The sequence below is a fragment of the Corvus brachyrhynchos genome, unplaced genomic scaffold, assembly GCF_000691975.1.
Source record: "Corvus brachyrhynchos isolate BGI_N302 unplaced genomic scaffold, ASM69197v1 scaffold56, whole genome shotgun sequence".
Classification (NCBI taxonomy): Eukaryota; Metazoa; Chordata; class Aves; order Passeriformes; family Corvidae; genus Corvus; species Corvus brachyrhynchos.
Window position 1 is genome coordinate 8,834,934 of NW_008238664.1, and position 20,961 is coordinate 8,855,894.

The following is a 20,961-nucleotide window of genomic DNA, read 5'->3' on the forward strand; positions in this document are numbered from 1 at the left end:
ACTGTCTCAGGTTGAATCTGCTTTATAAAATAATGCCAGGAGAAATCTTCAATCTTCCATCATGTATAATTTCACTATTCAGAATTTCAAAGATATGTGCCAGTATGTGCTTCTTGTTTCCACTGCTCTTCACAGGACCTTGCAGCAGTTACCAAATTTATGAAATCAAGGTTACTACTTATTTAACAACTGTATTAACTTCTTAAGATATCTCTGTGCAGATACCGTTTTTTTTGAGCACTTTCTTCAAATAGTTCTCTGTTACCTAGTTCTGCTTGTTTGCTAGTCCAGTGTTGCTTAGCACAGAGCTGAAAAAAGATTTGCTCAAATTTGAAATTACATGAATTTGGATTTATGGTGCCAGGAATTATAGTATAAAGGGTTGAGCTTCCTTAGTATTTTTAGAAAGACTATGCAGTATACGTCTTTCATATATATGCACTCAGTGTACTAGCTTTTAACAGTAGTCTAAAATTTTTACTGAATTAAGTAAAATATTTTGATTGGTCATGGTGTCATGTAAATTTTCAAGGGTTTTTTTTCTTACTAGACGAAAGCAGTGAAAATGATTACTCATAGGTGGTGAGTGTAGTGTTACTATTATCCCGTAAAACTTCCCAAGACAAGGACAGAAACTGCTCTGAGACAGTAACTCCTTTTTTCAGAAAATATTATTAACTTCCATTGAAGTCAGAATAAGGATGACTCTTTCTTAGACCATATTTCATCAACCACCAAACTGTCAAAAAAATACATAAATTACAATTAAGCATAAGGCACTTTCTCTTTCAGAAAGACATTTAGCTGCAAATTGCTGGAAAATGCTAGGAAAGGATCACTGGATGTCCATCTTATGCTCTTCTGTAATCATCTAATAGTAGTCACTGTGATCGAAGCTGATGATTGATGATCTAGATAAAGCTGTGTTCTGATCCAATGCAGTTGATCCTGTGGTCTTGCAGTGAAAAATCCATCTGTTCTTAACTAATTCTTGTGATTCAGTAGTATGCATCTTGTATTTCTGTTCTGTAAGCCAAGGATATACACCTGACTGAAGTCATGAGTGTTGCAATGCTATATAATATAGTTTGATTGTCCCAATGTCTTTAAAATATTACCCTCCAAATCTATTAATTTAAAATAAAATATCGTCCTAGTCCAGTGGCTGTGCTCTAGAAAACAGGTATTTTAATTTTCCAGTGAGATCTGCTCCTCATTGACTGAACAGCATGTGTTCTGAAGGAGGCTAAATTAAAGTTGTCAAAGCAATCAACTGAACATGAAAAATATTCTAACTTTGAAATGTCTGTGACAAATGCATGTTTCATGATATAGTGGAGTGCTTTGACTGAGCTCTTTCTGGGTAAATAGTACATCAACAGTCAGAAATGCAAACTCGTAGAAGGGCCAGTACAGTTCACAAAGTATAGGTCAATGCTGACAAATCATCTGTCAAGTAAAATGAGTTTTCTTTGTTGACTTTGAGGTTATAGTTATTATAGATACAGTACTTACATAATGGTAATATGTACTTACATAGTGGTAATGTAGAGTTATAATCAATATGGGTATAAAAATCAGAAAGGAGCTGTGAGGATGGTTTTTCCTAGTCACTGAGGGTTTTTCCATTAGCTTGATTAGCTGTGATCTGAGAGCTATTTTTGTGAGTTCTGAGCTACACATAAGCAATGGAATGTAACCTTTAGATCACAGATGCTAGATAGTGTTACTTAAATTCAAGCTGTCCCTGTTGATTTTGTTTTGTTTTATATGCCATGAAAAATGTCTCTAAAAGCACTTTCAGAGAAATATTCAGCATCACCAAATATTATCATCCACAGTGCCATCATCACCCAAAGAGCCAGGCTGCTGACAGAAGTTACAGATTTTATGTAAGGCATCCATTTTTTTCAGAGTTTTATGAAAAAGATCATTTAAAATCTCTAAGCCTTTGGAGTTGCCTTATAGTATAACCGAAATGTGTAAGATAAACCAGAATCTTGCATACACTTCTTGGAACCTAGTATGCTTCTCCCATAATAAAATTTATTTATAGTGGTCTTCTGGATGTTAGGCATAGTTTTTCTCATACAACATCCTATTCCTAGCTATCCTTATCTCCTCTCAGGAATACATGCATTAGGTTAGTTTATTCACTAGAACACCCTGCCGTGCTAACTGCTGATGCACAAGTTCTGTCACAATGCAGACAGGTAACTTTTTTATCTGCCTGAATTCATAAATATAAAGAGAAAAAATTTATCCCATTTAGCTTTGGACAAGGCTGAAAGCTTTAATTAAAAAAAAAACAAAAACTTTTTAGTGCTTACTCTAGCATCAATTTCTTCTCCAGCTTTGCTAAACTGGCTGCCAGCTTACCTAAATGATTCGTTCTTTCATATTCTCTACTCAGAAATTTTTTGGCCAGTATTAGTTGCTACTAAAATCCTCCACTTTTTGATTTCTTTACATCAGAAGTGTTTATCAATGTTTAACAGGTATTTAGGTACCAAAAAAGAATTGTTTAAAGTAGTCTATTCATAATGACTGGGGGAACACCTCCTCTACAAATAATCACAGCAGTTTCTTCTCCTCCTCCTCAGTCAAAAAAAACAAATGAAAAAAAATCAAGAAAAACTCATATTGTTAACAGTAAAAAAAATAAAATTGAGAGGAACTTAAATTTCTTAGCATTTAGAGCAGATCTGCCTTACAATATGTTTGAAATCATGTGCCCTCTGATATCACAGATTCAGTCAGTTCCAAACCCCACAATAAACATATTCTGAATCCCATTGGGAACAAGATGTCTTGTAGAAATTATCGTATAGCATACCAGATGGCATCTTTCTTGCAGACATCACTTCAGTGTGCTTCTTCTGTTGCCTTGGAGAAGAAAGAGCCAAGTACTGCTATCTCTGTAAGAGACCTATGTGTCAGTTTTCCCATGTAGGAATGGGTACATCTTTTCTGATTGTGGTATCACAGAAGGATTATCATGGAATTTATGTCCTTTGAAATGACAGGAAAGCATGGTAGTGTGTAAATATGTTGAGGTGAGACCATCTCATACAGTCTGCATGGTGTTTTTCAATGTCGGCACCAGCTGTAGGCACAGGCAAAGTGTAGGCACTGCCTGCAGCAGCACACTGGTGGGGCTGGCACTGAGTCATAGACTTAAAAAAATCAAGAGATAGCCTTTTAGTCTCAAAGCAGGAACATCTGCTCCAGGTTCCCATTGCACTGGCTCAGAAAAACTGCCCAAGCACCCCACTGAGGTAAGACACCTGAACTGATCTCTTAAAGAGCTGCAAGTTCCTGGCTCTGTTCTGTACCTGCCTTTGCCTTGCTACAACCTTTGGTGGGAGAAGGAGGGAAGAAAACTTGTAGATAACAGGATACTTTAGCAATGAGACAATAGTCAGGGATGAGGACTAGACAGCAAGCTGACTGTTTCTCCTTATTTTCTTTCCCCTTGCTGAGCAACCTTATGTTGTGTTGATGGGTTCAGACGTGTAGTTATACTGGCAAAGGACAGAGTTGGAGGAGTGCACAGTGAGACCAGCAGTGCTATAATCATCCAGTGCCGGAGCCATGGAGATAGTTAGACACAGTACCAACAGCTACATGAGGAAATGTGTCTGGGGAGCCACTCAGCAACTGAATTTTGCCTACACTGTTGCTAGGCATTGAGCCAAGCACTCCTCATCACTGGCAGCATAGCTTCCATGCCGTTTATAGTAAGGTAAGGAAGAAGCAGTTTGACCATGAAACTAGTATATTGATGGTTGTGTGTGCCTTTTTGTGGGCAGAAAATTCTTGGTATTGGGGAACACAATGCAGAGATATTTGTGTCTCTGCATTTATAGGAAATAGCGGAGCCAGTCATGCATAATCCATTCAAAGGGATTATGCTTCACTAGATCTCTTTCTGATATCAATTTTTCTGCTTACAGGGGAAAGGGGACAACAAAATCAGGAATCCTTTTCAAAGAAGTTTATTAATTCTCAGTCAACTAAGAAAAATTCAGAAAGGATATAACTCTCATTTTAAGATAACTTTGTTCTCAGTTTGCCCCTGAAGATCTTGCCCAGTCTTTTGAATTTTCCTTCTCATGGGAAGTCCCCTATATTTCAACTCAATATAGCCTACCCTTCTTCATGCTGCTGACTGGGCACAGTCCTGAAGGGATTATGATCTGTCTATATACAAAGATATTGATTCATAGTAGAGAAAACTTTGCAAAATAGGGATGATTTCCAGACATGTGTGAACAAATGCCTTTGTATCTCCATGAGTCCTGGATTTCCTATCAATTTGGTATACCTACTTTCTCCAAGAAGAAATTAATCATCCAGTCATTTATTTGAAGTACATTTAGCAATTAGAAAACTCCTAAAAGTTTCGTCAGCAACAGCACATTTACCAGTGCCTGATGAATGTTCAGTATTCTTTTTAAAGACCTAATGAACCTTTCATACTTTGTGTAGTAAATTTATCAAGTCAGTAAGAATACCTGGAATAATAGAAGGTGTTATAAGAGACCTTAGGCAACTTTCCAACCTCATGAAAGGTCTTCTATGGCTCAAAGAAAATTATGCTAGAAAAAATCATTATGGACTTCGGTTTGCATGAGATGTTTCACAAATCCAAGCATCAGTATCAGAGTGAAAGGTCATCCAGTTTTAGTCCAAGGACTAGTCAGATTAGAGTTGAAACTCTTAAAATACTGTTAATTCTAAATATTCAGCTATATTTAGAATCTGTTCTGTGACTGCTCAGGGACCTTCTGTGTGGTACTTGCAGAGACTTTGTAATATAATGTGTTGGTCAGACTGTAGGTTTGGATTTCTATGAAACAATTGTCTACCATAGTACCATCAGTCCCATATTATCCCCTTGACAAATATCTATCATTTCCTCATGCCTGGAATTAAATTCCTCCTTAGAGATGGTCATTGCTTGAGATTCACAATGGATAAGACAAACAAAAAAAGTAATTAATATGTTCAATAAATGAAGCACCGCTGACAGGATTCCTTCTAGAATTGTACCCTGAATATACCTATTTCCTGCCTTTTTTTGCTGAGTCCTTTCACACAGTTATGAAAAACAAAAGTTTAGTAAACATTCCTTTCAGAACAAAGGAATAAAATATTTCCATCTCAAGAGAAACTGTCTCAAAGATGGAATGTAGATAGAAAACACATCATGAGGTATTTGGTTTCTTATGCAGAAAATGAATTTTCCGCTCGTTTAAAATTCATGATCTTTTTTTTTCCCAGTTATAGTTGATAAAATTTAAATCCTCTCTAGAAATCATGTGAATCTTATATGTCTACTTGCTATCATTCACATTTTTGTGGGAAAGGATATAAACTTACAATTTCATTCTTTTAATTATTCATTTGAAATGGTGGCCTTTTCAAGATGAATTATTATATGTTGGCATGAAGGTTTTCTTGCGTCTTATAATATTTTACGGTTCAAGAAATCATGCAGATAATCTAATTACTTTGACTCAAATTGTTGTGCCTTTTATGTCTTTTGCTGTACTACACGAGAGAAACTGTGAAATATATTCATTATTGATTCATTAAAGGGTTTTGCCATTATATAAGCAGAGATGTGGACCACTACTTACCATACATTAAAAGAGGAAAAGGGAAGGCATAGTTAACCATGCCATGGGCTATGCTTTAAGTATTGCATGCCTTAATATCTTGTGAAATGTAAAAATCTACAACAAATAGATATGTAAAGCAAAACTGCTATGAAGATTCTATTCAGATTTAAGTGCTCTAGGTTGCTTTTGAATCTTGCTATTTTCTGCATTTGTTTTGACTGCTCTCATCATTCAAGATTGACGCTTGGATGGGTGTGTAGGAGGAAGCAGCAGCAGCAGGCTTACAGCTTGCAGACAAAAAAAAATCTGCCTTATCTGATGGCTATTATTGAAAATGCGAGGTGTAGCCTAGGCTGGGTAATGAAGGGGAGCGAGCGAGGGGGAGCAAGAAGCATGGAGCTGCATACTGATGAGTGTAGGAGTACTTGATAAAAAGAATTCTTGCTGCTGGCAGTGCATTGCTCATTGTGGAGTATTCCAACAATCACATATAACGGAGAACAGCTTAGCTGACAGCTTGATATGCTTTTTTTTTTTTTTTTCCCCCCTACTGTATGACGTACTGGTCTGTAGTAAAGATTAATAACCAGGAAATGTAGAGCTGCGATCAGATCTTGCGTTATATACTGCCCTGAAAACTATGTTTTACTTCTGACTTTTCTGCTTGCTGAAAACATTAATCTGTCAAGCTGGCGGGCTCGTTTGATACCAACTTTTCCAGGAACACGATGTGGCAATGCCACCTCTCAGCCCAGGACTACCGCTATTATCCAGTGGATGGTTATTCGTTGCTTAAACGCCTCCCTCTTCACCCTCCTACAGGACCCCGATGCCCTGTCCAGACAGTGGGACAATGGTTGGAAAATATTGGGCTACCTCAGTATGAAAACCACTTGCTGGCTAATGGATTTGACAATGTTCAATTTATGGTAAGAAACCTTCCGTGCATAGCTGTGTATATACACTGTAGCTGCCTTTTTTGTCTGTCTCTTACGTGCTCATAAAAACCTTAGAGCTATTCTGCATTGCACTAAGATCTGTTTCATGTTTCACTTTCCTATGTAGCTGAATTAATATATGAACTGTCTTTTTATAACTTCCAGACTGTACACATTACAAAATAGTCTAGCCTGAAATTTGGTAAAATAAAAACTGAATATTAAGGTTCTTTCTCTCCCTCATTAATCTTCTGATTAAAGAAGAAAAATGCACAGTTCTTTTAATTCATTGCAGGATTTTCATAGTATCAAAAAGCTGCAAACATCCCTTTCTGCAGTGCATCACATTCTTACTTTTATTTCAGCATTAACTTGTAATGATAATTAAAGAACATGCAATGCCATTCTTGCCTTGAGAGGTATTTTAATAACAGAAAATTATTTAATGAAGTGTGTTCTCTCTGCAAGTAATTCTGGATGTCTCGATTAAATATTTTTGCATCTTAGATAATCAGGCTATGGGATTCACTTGTTGAAACTTATGCCCTGGGAGAAAAAGTAATGAATTCCTATTAATTGTTCCATTTTCATATTTTAGCTCTAGGCATTTATCAGGAATATTTGAATGAAATGAAATTTTAGTTAGTTCAGGATTTACAGTATCACCATGTGGTGTAAAGTAACAGACCTGTCATGCACAAACTTTCCATTGAAATGAATATTGACACTAAAGAGAGAAGCTTACTTGGAAGGCTGTTATATAATCACTTTTCTACCCGCTTCAGTATTCCTCTTACTTGAGCCTCTTCCAAAAATCCTGACTGCATTTCTTAAAAAGTGTCAGGGCTTAAAACATACTTTAAAATATATTTTAAGTATCCATGTATACCTGGGAACACGTCTAACTTTTTATAACTTGTATCTGGTATATAAGAAACAGAAGTGAAATGGCATGAATATTACGACTATAAAATCATCACCTGAGTTGTGTTCTTCCTCTTTAAATTATTTTGCCAACATCATTACCTGCCTTTGGGCTACTGATCAAAAAATTAAGGCACATATCTCTGCCATTTACACATTATAATAGTGTAGAGGTTTCTTGCTGTTTTTACATGGCTGCCATGTGATCATTTGCTTAGATCAGTAAAAATCATTGTAATCTATACCTTTAAATATTCTTTAAAACAAAGCTGTGCTGTCAGCCCAGCAATATGGGGAAGAAAAAAAGAAAAAAAAAGTGTGTTTCATGCTGCAGTTTCGTAAAATGCTACATATTCTTACATATGTTGTAATATTGTAGCCTTAGTTACATAAGTAGGTGATCATTTGGTCTTAAAGAGGTTACAAAAGGAAATTGTTCACAAGAGGCTGTAGGAGGCATAACAAATGCAGAGGGGTACACCTACCACATGTAAATTAGGAGCACCAGAGAAGTAAAATAAACTGCCCTGGAGGGCTTTTCAGTCTTACCCTGGCTCTGGAGGGGCCTGAACCATGTTCTCAAAGAATTTCTAAGACTTTCCTACATCTCTTATTACTGTAATTATGTAAACATACAAATTACATACAAGATTTTATTATGCTGTATACAAATCAAACTTTTAATGTATCAGGCGGATTAAGTTTTGCCTGCATACTTCTGTTAGCCAGTGTTTTCTGGTCCTTTTAAGCCTTTTCTGATATATTACAGATAAAACACATAATTACTCTTCATATTGGCTGGGGTAGCATGCGTATGGGAATGGAGTATTAGACTCATGAATCCAATAACAAAAAAAGAGCTGGGAAATTGTATAGTAATAAAAAAATGTATAATTTCAGTAGTTTTATAATTTTCAATGTATTGATTTCACTGTTCATCATGCTTTTGCATATTTCAGTTTTTGTCTGTACCAGAAATTGAATATTTCCTAAATTTTATTGGAAATAAAACATCGATTTCTTTTTATATCACTCCTTTGAATACATTAGCATTATGTAAGAAAAGCGTCTCTTGAAAAATTTAAATGAGTGTTTTTAAAGCTATTTTTCCTCCTAGCCAAAATGTTAAAGGGAAAATGAAACTTAGAAAGTATATAGGAAAATGAGAGAAGAAACACCTGCTATGCTAAGAGAAAAATTCCGATTATTCCAAACTTAGTATGTTGTAGCCTTCCTTAATAAGACAGAACAGCTTTACCTTTATTACAGTGGTTTACATATTAAACTTGAGTTTAAAATCTTATTAACTTAAATGTTTCAGATAGGTTAGCTACTTTACATCGAAGAAATGTAATAGTTCAATGCACTAAAAATCAGTTAAGACATATTTCTTATTCATTCTGTACTATATTCCTGCTTTTGTTTTTCTGGAAGCACATTCTGACCTGCATTTATTCATTCTGTTGCCTAAGCAACAACCATCACACTCCTATTAAGTATGATTTAGTAGTACAGGTCTTACTAGCTGTTCAGAACAGAAGAGGGAATATCACAATGTTATAATTAATGTCCATGGAATAACATACATCTGAGAACAAATAGATCCTATATATACTACTCTCAACAGCAAAATTCTATTAATTAAATTAGCATTTTAATAAAAAGGTGGTTTTCTGATAAAAAGATTTCATGGTTAATCATTCATTAGATCATGGAAATTAACTCCTTGTGTTTAGTCTCCCTTGGGCATTAGGAAAGTTATTCGCTAGACTGTAGTTAGAATTAGGAAGATTTGTTTATCTTACCTGCAGTATGTGGACTTTATAGGAAGAAACAGCTGTATTCCTATTAACTTCACAGTATAAATATTTTTCAGTACTTTATCAATATGTATGTTTTAAAAAGACATTGAAACATAGTATTAAAAAAATTAGTGTTTTTTCATGAAATACTTTATTTCTACTTGCAGCGTGTTTGCGCACATAGCAAGTGCATTTCCTACCCACTGTCAGTGTCGTGCAGGAGTGACATTTCCATCATATTCAGTAGGCCCTGGGCAGATTCAGTCCCAAGACTTGGCTTGCGTGTGCTTGTAGTAGTATGACACTTGAATATGTATATGGATATGCAATCATCATTAACTTTGATCATTTGTTGTGTAATAGGCTGCAGTGTCCTTCAGATGTAAAAATGTGTAGTGACTTTGTGCAGATAATCTATATTTGAAGATGCAGATGATACTGCAGTTTCTTAATGTGAAGGCTCTTTTGCAGGTAAACCAATTCCAAAGTGCAAGAAAACAATTAGATCAGTCATAAATCACAGTATATGAATGAGATATAAACAATAACAAAACTTATGAATCTTTTTGATGCGTAGGTGCAATGGATATCCCTGGGACAAGCTGTAATTTTATGCAGACTTGCAGGCCTACATCACTTAGTATGCTGAGAAAAGAAAAAAAAGTTGACTTGCAGAGAAACAGATGTAAATATATAAATATGCAAGGTCACTAAAAGCTCTCATGCAGCTTTCTACAACTGTGAAACTTCATCAAAGACTCCATTCTGGATTCACAGAGATAAAAACAGTTCAATCAAATCACTGCCCAGTGGGGACTAGTTCTGATTAAGGACTGCATATGACTATCTATTTGTAGATTGTCCTAATAATTTAAGATATTCTGAAGTTTTAACGCTTACAATTGCAGTTTGATGAAAAAAAAGTCTCTTAAAAAGATCTATAAAGCACATTATGACAGAAACAGGGACCAGCATTCAAAATGAGTTAACAGAAAAATACGAAGCATTTTATCATATCTTTGGCATTCTAAAGTACTCTTCGCTGTCAACAGTTAATATTTGCATTAGATCCTAGGCTTTCATTCCTTTAAAAAGACATGCATCTCTACCCCTCCAAGTACTTCTGTGGCTTCCATTGCCTAATGATCTAAGTATTGCATAAGTGGTTTGGGTTTTTTTTTTTAAATCTCTCTTTTTCACTGTTGGGAAACTGAGGCATGGAGTGACTGCAGGGTGGGATTTAAAACTCTTACACATTTGATGTAAGAGGCACTAATTCTCAAAATACCTACTAACAGAATGTTTAACAGATCAAGTCAGTTGCTTAAATATAGGTGTCTAGTACCAATTGAAATACCATAGGGAATCCAGGAGATCTAGACAAGGCTGACAGATATTGCTGAGGACCAGAGACAGCCAGACCCTTCATGATTAGCAGCTCAAGTTCAGCTCCTCAGACAGCTGTAGAGTCCTGATGCTTAGGCAGCTGAAACAAATCTTAAATTACACAGAGTAACATGTCTAGAAACTGAATATAGATGTCTTGAGTTTCCATTTATTTGCATATGCATTTCTTTACCTTCTAATAATCTTCTGTATTTGTATTCATCATGTGAACTTACCTGCAAAAGTATTTACCTGGTTTCTCACTGCAAGGCATGGTCTAACTTCTCAGTTCCCCTTTGCTGACTGCTGTGGATATAGTTTTGAGTTATGTTTTGGCTTTTCTTTCTCCCTTCCTCTCTGTCTCTTTCTTCATTTCTTTCATTTTGTTACTAGTTCTGGAGGTTGATTCGGTGAAGTTTATCTGGAGACTCTTTTCTCTCACGTGTCATTCCTGGGATTTGCTCCTCTGGAATACACAGTAATGCTTCTTGCCTTTAATCTCTCTTGAGATTAAATATAGAGGACAGAAGCAATTTTATTTCCTTAGAGAGAAATGCACCTTTAAGAAAAATCTCTAAGTGCATTGGCTCCATGTCCTGCAGTTGTGGAGACCACCAGATCTTTTGACCAAAGATACAGATATTGGTGATTTGAGTTAGATGAAAGCTAAAAAAGAGTCTGTCAGTCTGCCAGCACCTTTCTTAAATTAACCATGTGGCAGGTGATGAAAAAGAGGCCAATTTTTGACAAGGGTTCTAGTCTGCAGTGACTTCAGTGACTTCTGGAAGCCAACTCCTAACATGCAGATCAACCTCTGCAGCATCCAGGCTATGAGCTCTCCAGGCCCATAATGGCTACCACTGGTACTCACCAGGGTACTCAAGCATCATCTGGACCCTAAGAAGATTTACAAGACATTGTCTGTGTGTAGTTTACCCAGAAATTAAGGCAACCTTAAAACTGGCTGTTGATAAGTTGATAATATACAGCAAGCCATACTTCTGGCAGAGTAGAAGGAATATAAGTCCCAGTGATGCTGGAATAAGCTGTGGTTTAAGATTTACTATACATCTGATAAAATCTTAGAATATATGCCTAGAACCATGAGTTTTAGTCCCCTCACCTGGACCTCACCCTCACAACCAGGATTTGCTTTTAGTTTCAGGGCAGATCTACAGAACTTAACACTAAAATTGTGGAGCTCCTCTCAGTACCAGTGTAGCCTTGGCTTTTCGCATGAGTAAAGTGACTTTGTCATTCTGGTGTCTTCTGAGTCTTCCTCTCCTTCACCTCAGTAACCTTTGCACCTGTGGGTCTTGATGGCAGGCCACCTTTTCCCTTAGCCCGAAAAGAACGGGGCAGATTTTAAGTTCAAATATAGACAATTACATGTCTATTTACAGGTCAGTAGGACTCAGTTCAGTTGCCCTCATATTTAAGTTGAGATGTCTGAGACATCTGTGTAGGCTTGGACTTTATGGTACAGGATATATAAAATAACCATACCTGTCTGGAGCTTCAGTCAGATTCCAAGCAACATACATTTGCAGCACCTCAGATGACTCTAAATTCATTTCTGTGGGTGACTAAGTGAAGCACCTAATCAGACATTAAAGCCAATGGAGCATAGAATGCAATTTAGCTGGGTGGCTGAATAACTATTTGGGTAGTTATTTGAGGATAAATTAAAGTAGATTCATCTGATCAGCTGAACCACTGCCTGGGCTGTATCGATGGTTTTGTACTAGATCTCCTGAAGCTATAATGTAGACACAAAAGTTTTGATGGTTCAATTTGGGCTAGAATCCATACAGGGTTCACTGAAAACAAAACACAAAGTATTTTTATCAGAGCTTTTTCTCCTCCCTCAGAACATTCAGCCCTGGGGCTTCAAGGTCTTCTTTTTCATCCTAGTAGGAATTCTTACTATAGAAACTGCAAATTAGAGCTCAGGTGGGTGCCAGAGCTGAAGATTGTGCCTGTCATCCTGCAACAGCAGTGGGTCTAACATATAATCCCATTCCACATGCTCCTGTTAATGTCTCTGTCATGGTATTCCTCAAGCTAGTCAAGAGAGAGAAGAGGTTATTAATGTACTACCCAGTATTGCATGTGTAAATAATAGCTTACACTGTCTTTCTCTCTTGAGGTGTCTGGCGAGTCTGCATCATCCTGCGTGAGTGCGTGCAGAAATGGAGAGGCAGTGCTCATTCCCCAGTGGAAAGGGAATTTAGAGGAATCTGCTTCATGTTTATATATCTATATATGTAATGTGTGTGTGTGAAAAACATAGCACTGCAGGCTGAGGACTGGTCCTGCACTGGACAGAGGACTTTATGAAAATTTTGGCAGTAATGATTGCCTGACAGAGAGATGAAGTTTTTGTGTATTTCACTTGAGTGGTTGATTCATAAGGAACACACCTCCAAACGGACTGTTGGCTTCAGTAAGACATCCTGGATATGGTGAATCCCTTGAGAGTCAGAGGGAGTATGTTTTCTTCTAAACCTGTCTCAGCAATTGTATCTTGAAGGTATAATCAGGGATGGGTCCATCTGCCTGTATGCTAAGTTCTGCTAAGTTAACCTTTAGGTGAGGGTTTCTCTGGTTGTTCTAGAATATTTGGCCATCTTCATTTAAGTGTTGTTCCACACAAGGTTGTACCTACAAGGCAGAGAGGACTTTGGGCTGCACTCCTGGTCAACAATCCAGGTACCAGTATCTTGAGTGGAATGTCCTTGCACTCACCTCTGCCATTCACGTTAGTGACATTTGGTGCATATGTGCCACTTTGCTAAGCTCAGACTTAGAGAAAAGAGCTTGTCCAAGGTACACAGCAATGTATTGGGCTCAGTCCTACCCTCCTGTCCTCTGTTTTTGAACACAGTGCCAAAGGAATTCCACGGGCTTTTTTTCTTTCTCTTGGACCCAGTTTTAAAGGCACAGAAAGGCACAGATTCATGTCCAGGCATAGAGCAGGCGATAGGGGATACACATCATAAAGTCACCCCAAGACACCTCCCTAGGAACAAAGACCCAAATCCAGATACTGAAAGCCATTGCATGTACAGTCACCACTAACAGTGAAACCATTTCATGGTACATATCTGTGAGTACGATATGTGGGGACGGGAATTAGTCCCATCTGTTCTAACAATATGTTAAATGTTAATGTTAAACAGCGTGTTTAAGCTAAAAGCCTGCCTAGTGCAGAGGGTGGCCTCATTTTGATGTACAAACACTGATGAGCTGTATTTTGAGACTACATATTGGAGGAATTGGCTATTGGCACTAAATGCAATTTTATGAGAAACTAGTAGCAAGTATTTCATCTGAAATTTAGTTTGATAAAGTGGATGAAAACTCTAATAATCAGAATGAAGCATGATGTTTTAATAACTTCTAGAATAACAGGTTTAATGCTAGTAAAATGATCTTGCTCTGTATTTATTTAAGGCCAAAACCTTCCAGCTGATTTTGTTGACCAAAAAGAACAATGGTCAAACTTCAAGAATTAGAAATGTTTGTGTATAGAGTGATATGTATGATGCTGTTCTCAATAACTGATGAAAGTTATGGAAAACCTGACAAGATACAAAAGTCATTAAAAGTAACAGAAAATTTAAGATTAAGAAAAGCAAAAAATCAAAGAGGTTTTATTCTTCAGAGTGAAAAACTGAAGATTCACAGGACAATCGGTTTTTAGTTCTATTTACAGTTTTAAAACTAATGTCCTGTATGTAATAAGAAGTTACAGTTTATTCTTAGTTATTGCATATGGGAATAATTTTTAATTAAATTAAGAAAAAAACCCAAACAGAATGAAAGAAATTCTCAAAGCAACATAGTATATAGTTGTGTATATTACTTCTTTAGAACAGCATTGTCCAACAAGAAGCAATTAAATGGACTCTGGAACATTAGATCAATTAATTTCAAACAATGACAGACTTCCCTGACTAAGTTAAAGGACAGAGCAGTACAGAGTGGCTTGATTACAGATAATGGCATGGTGGGACTCTGAAGGAGTTTTCAGGCAAAGATTAATGAGTACAAACAGATAACTGGAAATACATGATTCTCGAGCATGTTATCCTTTTCGAAGGCAGACAGGATGATATAAGAAAAGCTGAGGCAGTTGTAAGTATTAATGCTAATCAGAAAATAGAAACAATCTAAAATGAAGAAAGAATAATAAATAATAAAAATACAAAAAGGAAAAATAATTAGGGGAGAAAATGCTATGTTATTAACTATGTGACTAGAATATATTCAGAGAAGTTTTTATCAACATGCTATAGCTAAAAGGACTATTAAGAAAGTTACAACCACTGTTGGAATCTGATAAAATGCATTTTTGTTTTAGCATAAAGAACAAAATATAATAATTAGTCAAGTATAGTGTTAATGAAGGCCACTGAGAAATTGGAGGAAGAGAAAGAGTGAGAGTAATCATACTGCAAACAGACAAAAGAATACTTGGTTAATTAGAATAGCTGAATCATCTAGGTTAGGTGATGTTTGATGAAGAGTTTTAAGAAACTAAAGAGAAAATACCAAATCCTTTAGCAATCATTTTCAAGAACTTCTGGAGAGTGAATAAATTATTAGAGGACAACTAAAATATAAATGTAGTACCAATATGTATGTCAGATCACAGGATTCTTCCTCAGTACAGATTTCCAATCTCCTGAGCTGTTTGTTTTCAACCATTCACCATACAACCTTTGCCTAAATCAAGAGGGAGATGTATGGTGGTGTTATTGGCAATAGATAGTTACTGTCATTACGGGTCATTAGTACTGATACTGGTGGAGAGAAAATGGGGAAGTAGACAGAGTGCTGCAATGGGATCTAATGGGAAGAGAATAAAGCTAAATGAAGTAACTCAGCAGCTGGGAGATGAACCATTTAAAGGAAACCAGTAAAGAAACAGTTGTACTGTACAACATACTGTGCCCCCCATCATTTAGATGAGAAATTTTTTTCCGTCAAAAGTAACTAGAATTTCAACAAGGGAGACAAGCTTAATTTTGCTAGTAAAACTACAGCTACCTTTTAAAAGCTGGTTTAGAATGATGTACCAGAATTGCCATGCAAGCAAGCCATTCCTGGTACAGCGTTTGCCTGACTGCTTCTAAATTTCCTGGATATCTACATTTCCTGTCCTTCAGTTCGGAAATCTTTTGTTTTCCCACGTGTCGGTGATTTTTTTCCTTCTCCTGCATGCCATGCCCATATATTGTTTATGGTGCCAACACCCCAGCAACTGTTTTAACCTTGGCAATGACAAAAGCGGTGACACCCATGTAGCCTTATCACCATGCTGTGTATTTTGTCTGTTCACACACACACGCGCTCACGTTTGTGCATACACCTATTACACAAAAAGGTAATTCATTATAGTGAAATATTCTACATGCTCAGAAATAAAGAACTGCAGAGTTACAGTACCTGGGTGACCTCAGTTCACCCCTCAGATTCATGTGCTTTATGATAGAGTCTTCAGTCACTGGTTTCTTTACTAATTTTTTTCCCTCAAAATTCCTTTCTCACTAAGTGTACTGAGATTTGAGTATGCACAGGCACATATTTCAAAGAACTAGCAGTTAATAAAAACCCTGTTTTTATTTTTCTTATGCTGCATTTCTTAAATTTTACAACCTTAGCCCAACAGTCATTTAAAACAATAATTAAACACCTAAACTGCCTTCTTTTCTCATTCAGCAGTGATGTACACTTGCGTAGTGTTGTTCATCTGGAACATTAGAAAAAAATACCTATATATCTGAGGGTGCTTTTCATTTGCATTTTAGTAACTGGGTTGTAAAGAGTTAGAAAAGATAAAATTGTAATACTTCAGATTATGACTTTAGAAATTTGAAAATTAGTATATTCAGAAACACTTTTGTCACAATTTTTCAGAAGCTGAGAACTGTGCATCAGAAGTCACATCCAAAAACTTTGCCTGTGTTGCACATGGTTCTAAGCACAAATTCAGTTATAAGAAATTTTGGTATTCTTGACTTTATATGGGACAAAGGATACATTCTTCAATCTCCTGAAAGTAAGGTAAAGGCCCAGTGTAGACAAAGCAAGCTGCTGTTGTCTAAACTACGATTTTATTCCACATGTGCACAATTGATCAAATTAACAGAAAGCTTTTGTTCATTGAAAATACAAGGTCACACAATGAAATTCACACCTGGTCTCTGGTCTTGTTCTTAGCCCACTCCTGATTGAAATATATTTTCAGTAAAGCAAGAAATACAAATGCTACTTTAATCCCGAAATCATTTGCTTCTGTAGTCTTTAAAACACTACATTAAACATTTCAAATGTTTTATTCACCATGGAACACGTTCTATTCTGTATCTTTTGCTGTCCCTCATTAAACCCCAATTATTGTGCACATGGGATAAAATCTCCATGCAGCAATACACTGTATTTGCTTTAGACTGGCTAGTACTGATGAAACTGAGGGTATATACACTTGTTGCCTTGACTTAACTGAAACCTCATATTTCAGATGTTTATTACTCTTATTTTATGCAGTCTTTTATCGAATTAATGGAAATTGAACGCCTTAATAACATTATTGATGGGAACAACAATGGGTTTAATTTGCAAGATGTACCATACCTTCTCTAGATTTGTGTTGAATGTCTTTGATTAGATAATAATTATTTGAATTTTTTTGATCCAAAAGGTGGCAGCTTTGAAATATAAAAGCCAAAGTAATTGCCCAGGTGACAGAAGTTGAGAGATAATGTTACTGTGAATAGAAATGCTAAATAGTAAAAACTGGAATACCATGAATAAAAATACAATGGATAAATACATATCAAATGACCTTCCAATATAAATCTCAAATGGTATTTTCTCAGAATGCCTAGTTAGCAGCCAAAAATTAGCAAATAGTTGCCCCTCTGTGTGCAATCCCCCTTGGCAATCTGAAAGAAGGGGAAAAAGTCTGCATGTTATTCACTGGTATCTTACAGCTTACACTAAGAAAAAGTATGTTATTTGTTGCAGCTGGTTACAGCTCTTAAATCTCTGAAATGATTGATAGCTTCTGTTCTTCAGTAGCCACACTATTTACCAGCTTTTTCACTTCCTGAGGTTTGCTCTCTCCAAAGAGCTCCCCTTTTAATCACATAGAAAGGCCACTTCTTGAGGAAAGTTAAGATGGCGTTTAAAAAGAAATAGCAGTTCTTAGCTGCTATGCTGCATTAGGATAAAAGATTGCCCAACTGAGTTGGTTTTTAGCCTTGATCCATTTTTAAATATAGTATGAATATTATAGCCCTGTTAGCTTCTCTGAACTCCCTAGGCATCCCTCTTGTTGCCAGAAAGGAATTACAAATTGACAATGCAAGTTATTTTATTTTGTTTTCCATCTCCCTTGGAATTTGGAAATGTGTCTATTCTGTCCATGAGCTTTTTATTTCCTGACATTCTGATATTTTAAGTACTTGTTTTACTGCCTATAGAAATAGTAGATCTTCACTTTCTGTTTAAAAAAATAACTTTATGCAGCAAGAGTGGAATATTACACCAAAGAATCAACATACCAACAAATCTATTCTTAGTAATATCATGCTTTTTGTCAGAAAATTCTGCTCTTTCTGCTTGTGTGGTTGATTTCCCTCTATCTCCTAACTCTGCTTTAAGTATATGCATTTTTAAAAAGCATTCTGATTTCCCTCTTTCTTCAAAAATAAGAAATGGCGTCTTGGGGGAAAAGAGAATAAAGAAAACACTTGCTAGCACATGCAGAAGCAGCCTGGTCCATGGAGAATCCATAGGACAATATATCTAAGGGTCTTCTCTGAGTTTGGCTTTTGATTTGGATTATGAGTTTGGGGAAAATGCCTCTCTGTTCCCTTATCTGGCTAAGGGAAATTACGTAACTTTGCTGGCCTACATATATGAAATCAAGAGAGGATCCTGGGATAGACATATCTGTGTATTTTGAGCTATCTTGTGGACAATTATCTGCTTGTGTCTAACCTTTGATATCCAGATTTCTAAGTACCTGTAGCTGGGAAGAACACTTTCTCAGGAGGGAGTCAGAGGTAGCCAGATTACCTGAAGAATCTCACTGAGTACTGTCAGTTAAGTTCCAAATTAAGTCAGTGACAAGGATTGGACTTAAACTCAAAATAGTGCAGAATAACAAAACAAGTACTTAATAGTTAATTTAATAATTAAGCAAAATGAATCAGAAACCTTTTTCTGTGTAGGAGCTACGTAAATGTAATTTATCATTATTTTAGTCTTTAAGTCATGCATTTTATTCCATAAACCAAACTCATGGCAGAAACGGTTTCTTAACACTCCTCTTGTCTTCCCTGGACCTGCCTGAGTGCCACCCTTCCTTTCTTTTTATTTATGAGGTTCTCTGTGTCTGACCCTTTCCCCTTGTTTGGTTTGTGAGATCTCTCTCTGCCTCACCATTCCTGCAGGCTGGACTCTTCTTGTGCTGCCCATGTCCTCCTTTTCTCCCTTTGCTCTTTCTCAAGTAGAAATTACCATATGTCTTTTCTTTGGTTTCCAAATCAAAGGAGGGAGGGAAGGAAGGAGAGGAAAAAAGGAGATGGAATAACAGAAAACAGAGGGGTACATGTCTGCTTCACATTCATGTTCTTTTACTGACTTAAAACATCTTAACTTGATTTGAAAAGCAGTGGGACATTTAACTGGATGGTTTTCACAGTGATGTTCTTGTCACTCACTCCTTAAACCCAGCAGAGCTGGTGCTGAGTGAAAACTGACTTCCTTGTCTAGGCTTAAGGTGACTTCGTGCAGAGAGTTCGCCATGCTTTGCAGCATGCTTTGTAGTTCCATGTTACTCAGATTTTTCCATTTTCCAGGGTATCTCAGGCTTCTGATTTACCTGGACTGCTACCTACAAATTGTGACAAAGTTGTCAGATAAAACTCTTGCACTCAAAATCCTTTAATACACATGTGGAAGGGAAGGAGCAGATTTTGATTTGCTGAAGTGTGAATGCTCACAGCTAAAATTGAATGTAACTACAGTTGTCCCTTGAATACATATGTAGATAGATACCAAGTACTTACTGAAATGGAAGAAAGCAATCCCTGCATTTAGGCATTGAGTACTAATATATTGTATTTTTTTTTAATTCTAGCCCGAATTTGTTCTACTTTAATTCTTTATGTGTATAATGGGTATTAAAATGCCACCTTGCTTTGGTGGAGTCTTATAAAATACATTAATTCGTTGTTTGGAGCTGTCTAATATTATTTCAATGAATGTCTAAAAAAAGTCTGAAGAAAGTGAGTCATTCTTACTGGTGAGGTCTTCAATGGGAAACTATATATAAGACATGGACCCACACAGAGAATGATAAATGCTAAAAAAAGAAATATCAGCTGCCTTGTTTTCCAAGTACCATCCCATCCTCCTGTACTGAATTCTTTGATTATTCAGAAATATAATTATACTGTGTGTTTGGTGCCATGTGGGATATGGAACCCGGGGCGAAGGGTGGTTAGCCAGTGTTGAACAATCTGCAGTCTGGTATTTAGTAGCTTCGTGACATTCCTATAATGTATAGTGGGGATTATTAACTCTTATTTTGTCTGGTTTATTCTTTGCAATGACTTTTCCTTTTTTCCTGAAATCTAGAAATTATATCAAGTGAAGTCGCAGTCTCCCACAATCTTGTCTCACTAAATCAGGAGCATACAGTTGTATTGTCCAATTTGTCGGTAGCACTGGTCTGTTTGGACCAAATATCAGAGGCATAAGGGACAAGGGAAACTCACAGGTATTCACCAAACTATTAGGAGCAGTTTTTTATTGCAAAGAAAAGTTAAATTAGACAGAGCTAGCTCATGGAGCAATGTGTAAATAGTCAGGAAAACACTTGTCTTTAATTAGGATAGGAGGAGGCCCCAAAGGATCCCTAAATGTTAATTGTCAAATGCAGTATCCTTGTATAGAAAGGGACTGGTGGAAACACTCGTCACAATAGCATCAGGAAGAAGGGTGCCACACAAGGTGGACTGGATTGCATGAAGGTTTCCTTGTGACCGAGGGAATTAAGTACTAGAGTGCCAGATTCATGGACTTTGGCAGTAGATACCCCAACACCTTGAAAATCAGCTGTGTAGCAACATTGCAAAATCCTTCCATAGTGTTTTGCAACTGAATTACTCTGTGTACAGTTAATACTACCCAAAGAGTGTATCAAGGTGTCCTCTCATACAAAATACCTCTCACATGAATTCAGATTTTTAAGAAAATGCAGTA

The 20,961-nt window shown here is 36.6% G+C and overlaps 1 protein-coding gene across 8 annotated transcripts in view; it reads left to right on the forward strand.

Moving 5' to 3' along the window:
• The window catches only part of ANKS1B (ankyrin repeat and sterile alpha motif domain containing 1B), a 413,548-nt gene that overhangs the window by 212,495 nt on the left and 180,092 nt on the right, over positions 1 to 20,961 (forward strand). For 6 of the 8 annotated variants that reach the window (XM_017737794.1, XM_017737792.1, XM_017737791.1 and 3 more), the window contains exon 15: positions 6,450 to 6,556. In XM_017737794.1, coding sequence (XP_017593283.1) covers positions 6,450 to 6,556 — 107 coding nt within the window. Of the gene's footprint in view, positions 1 to 6,034; positions 6,557 to 20,961 lie in introns of those variants that run through there. The other 2 variants (XM_017737796.1, XM_017737795.1) reach the window with 2 other exon arrangements.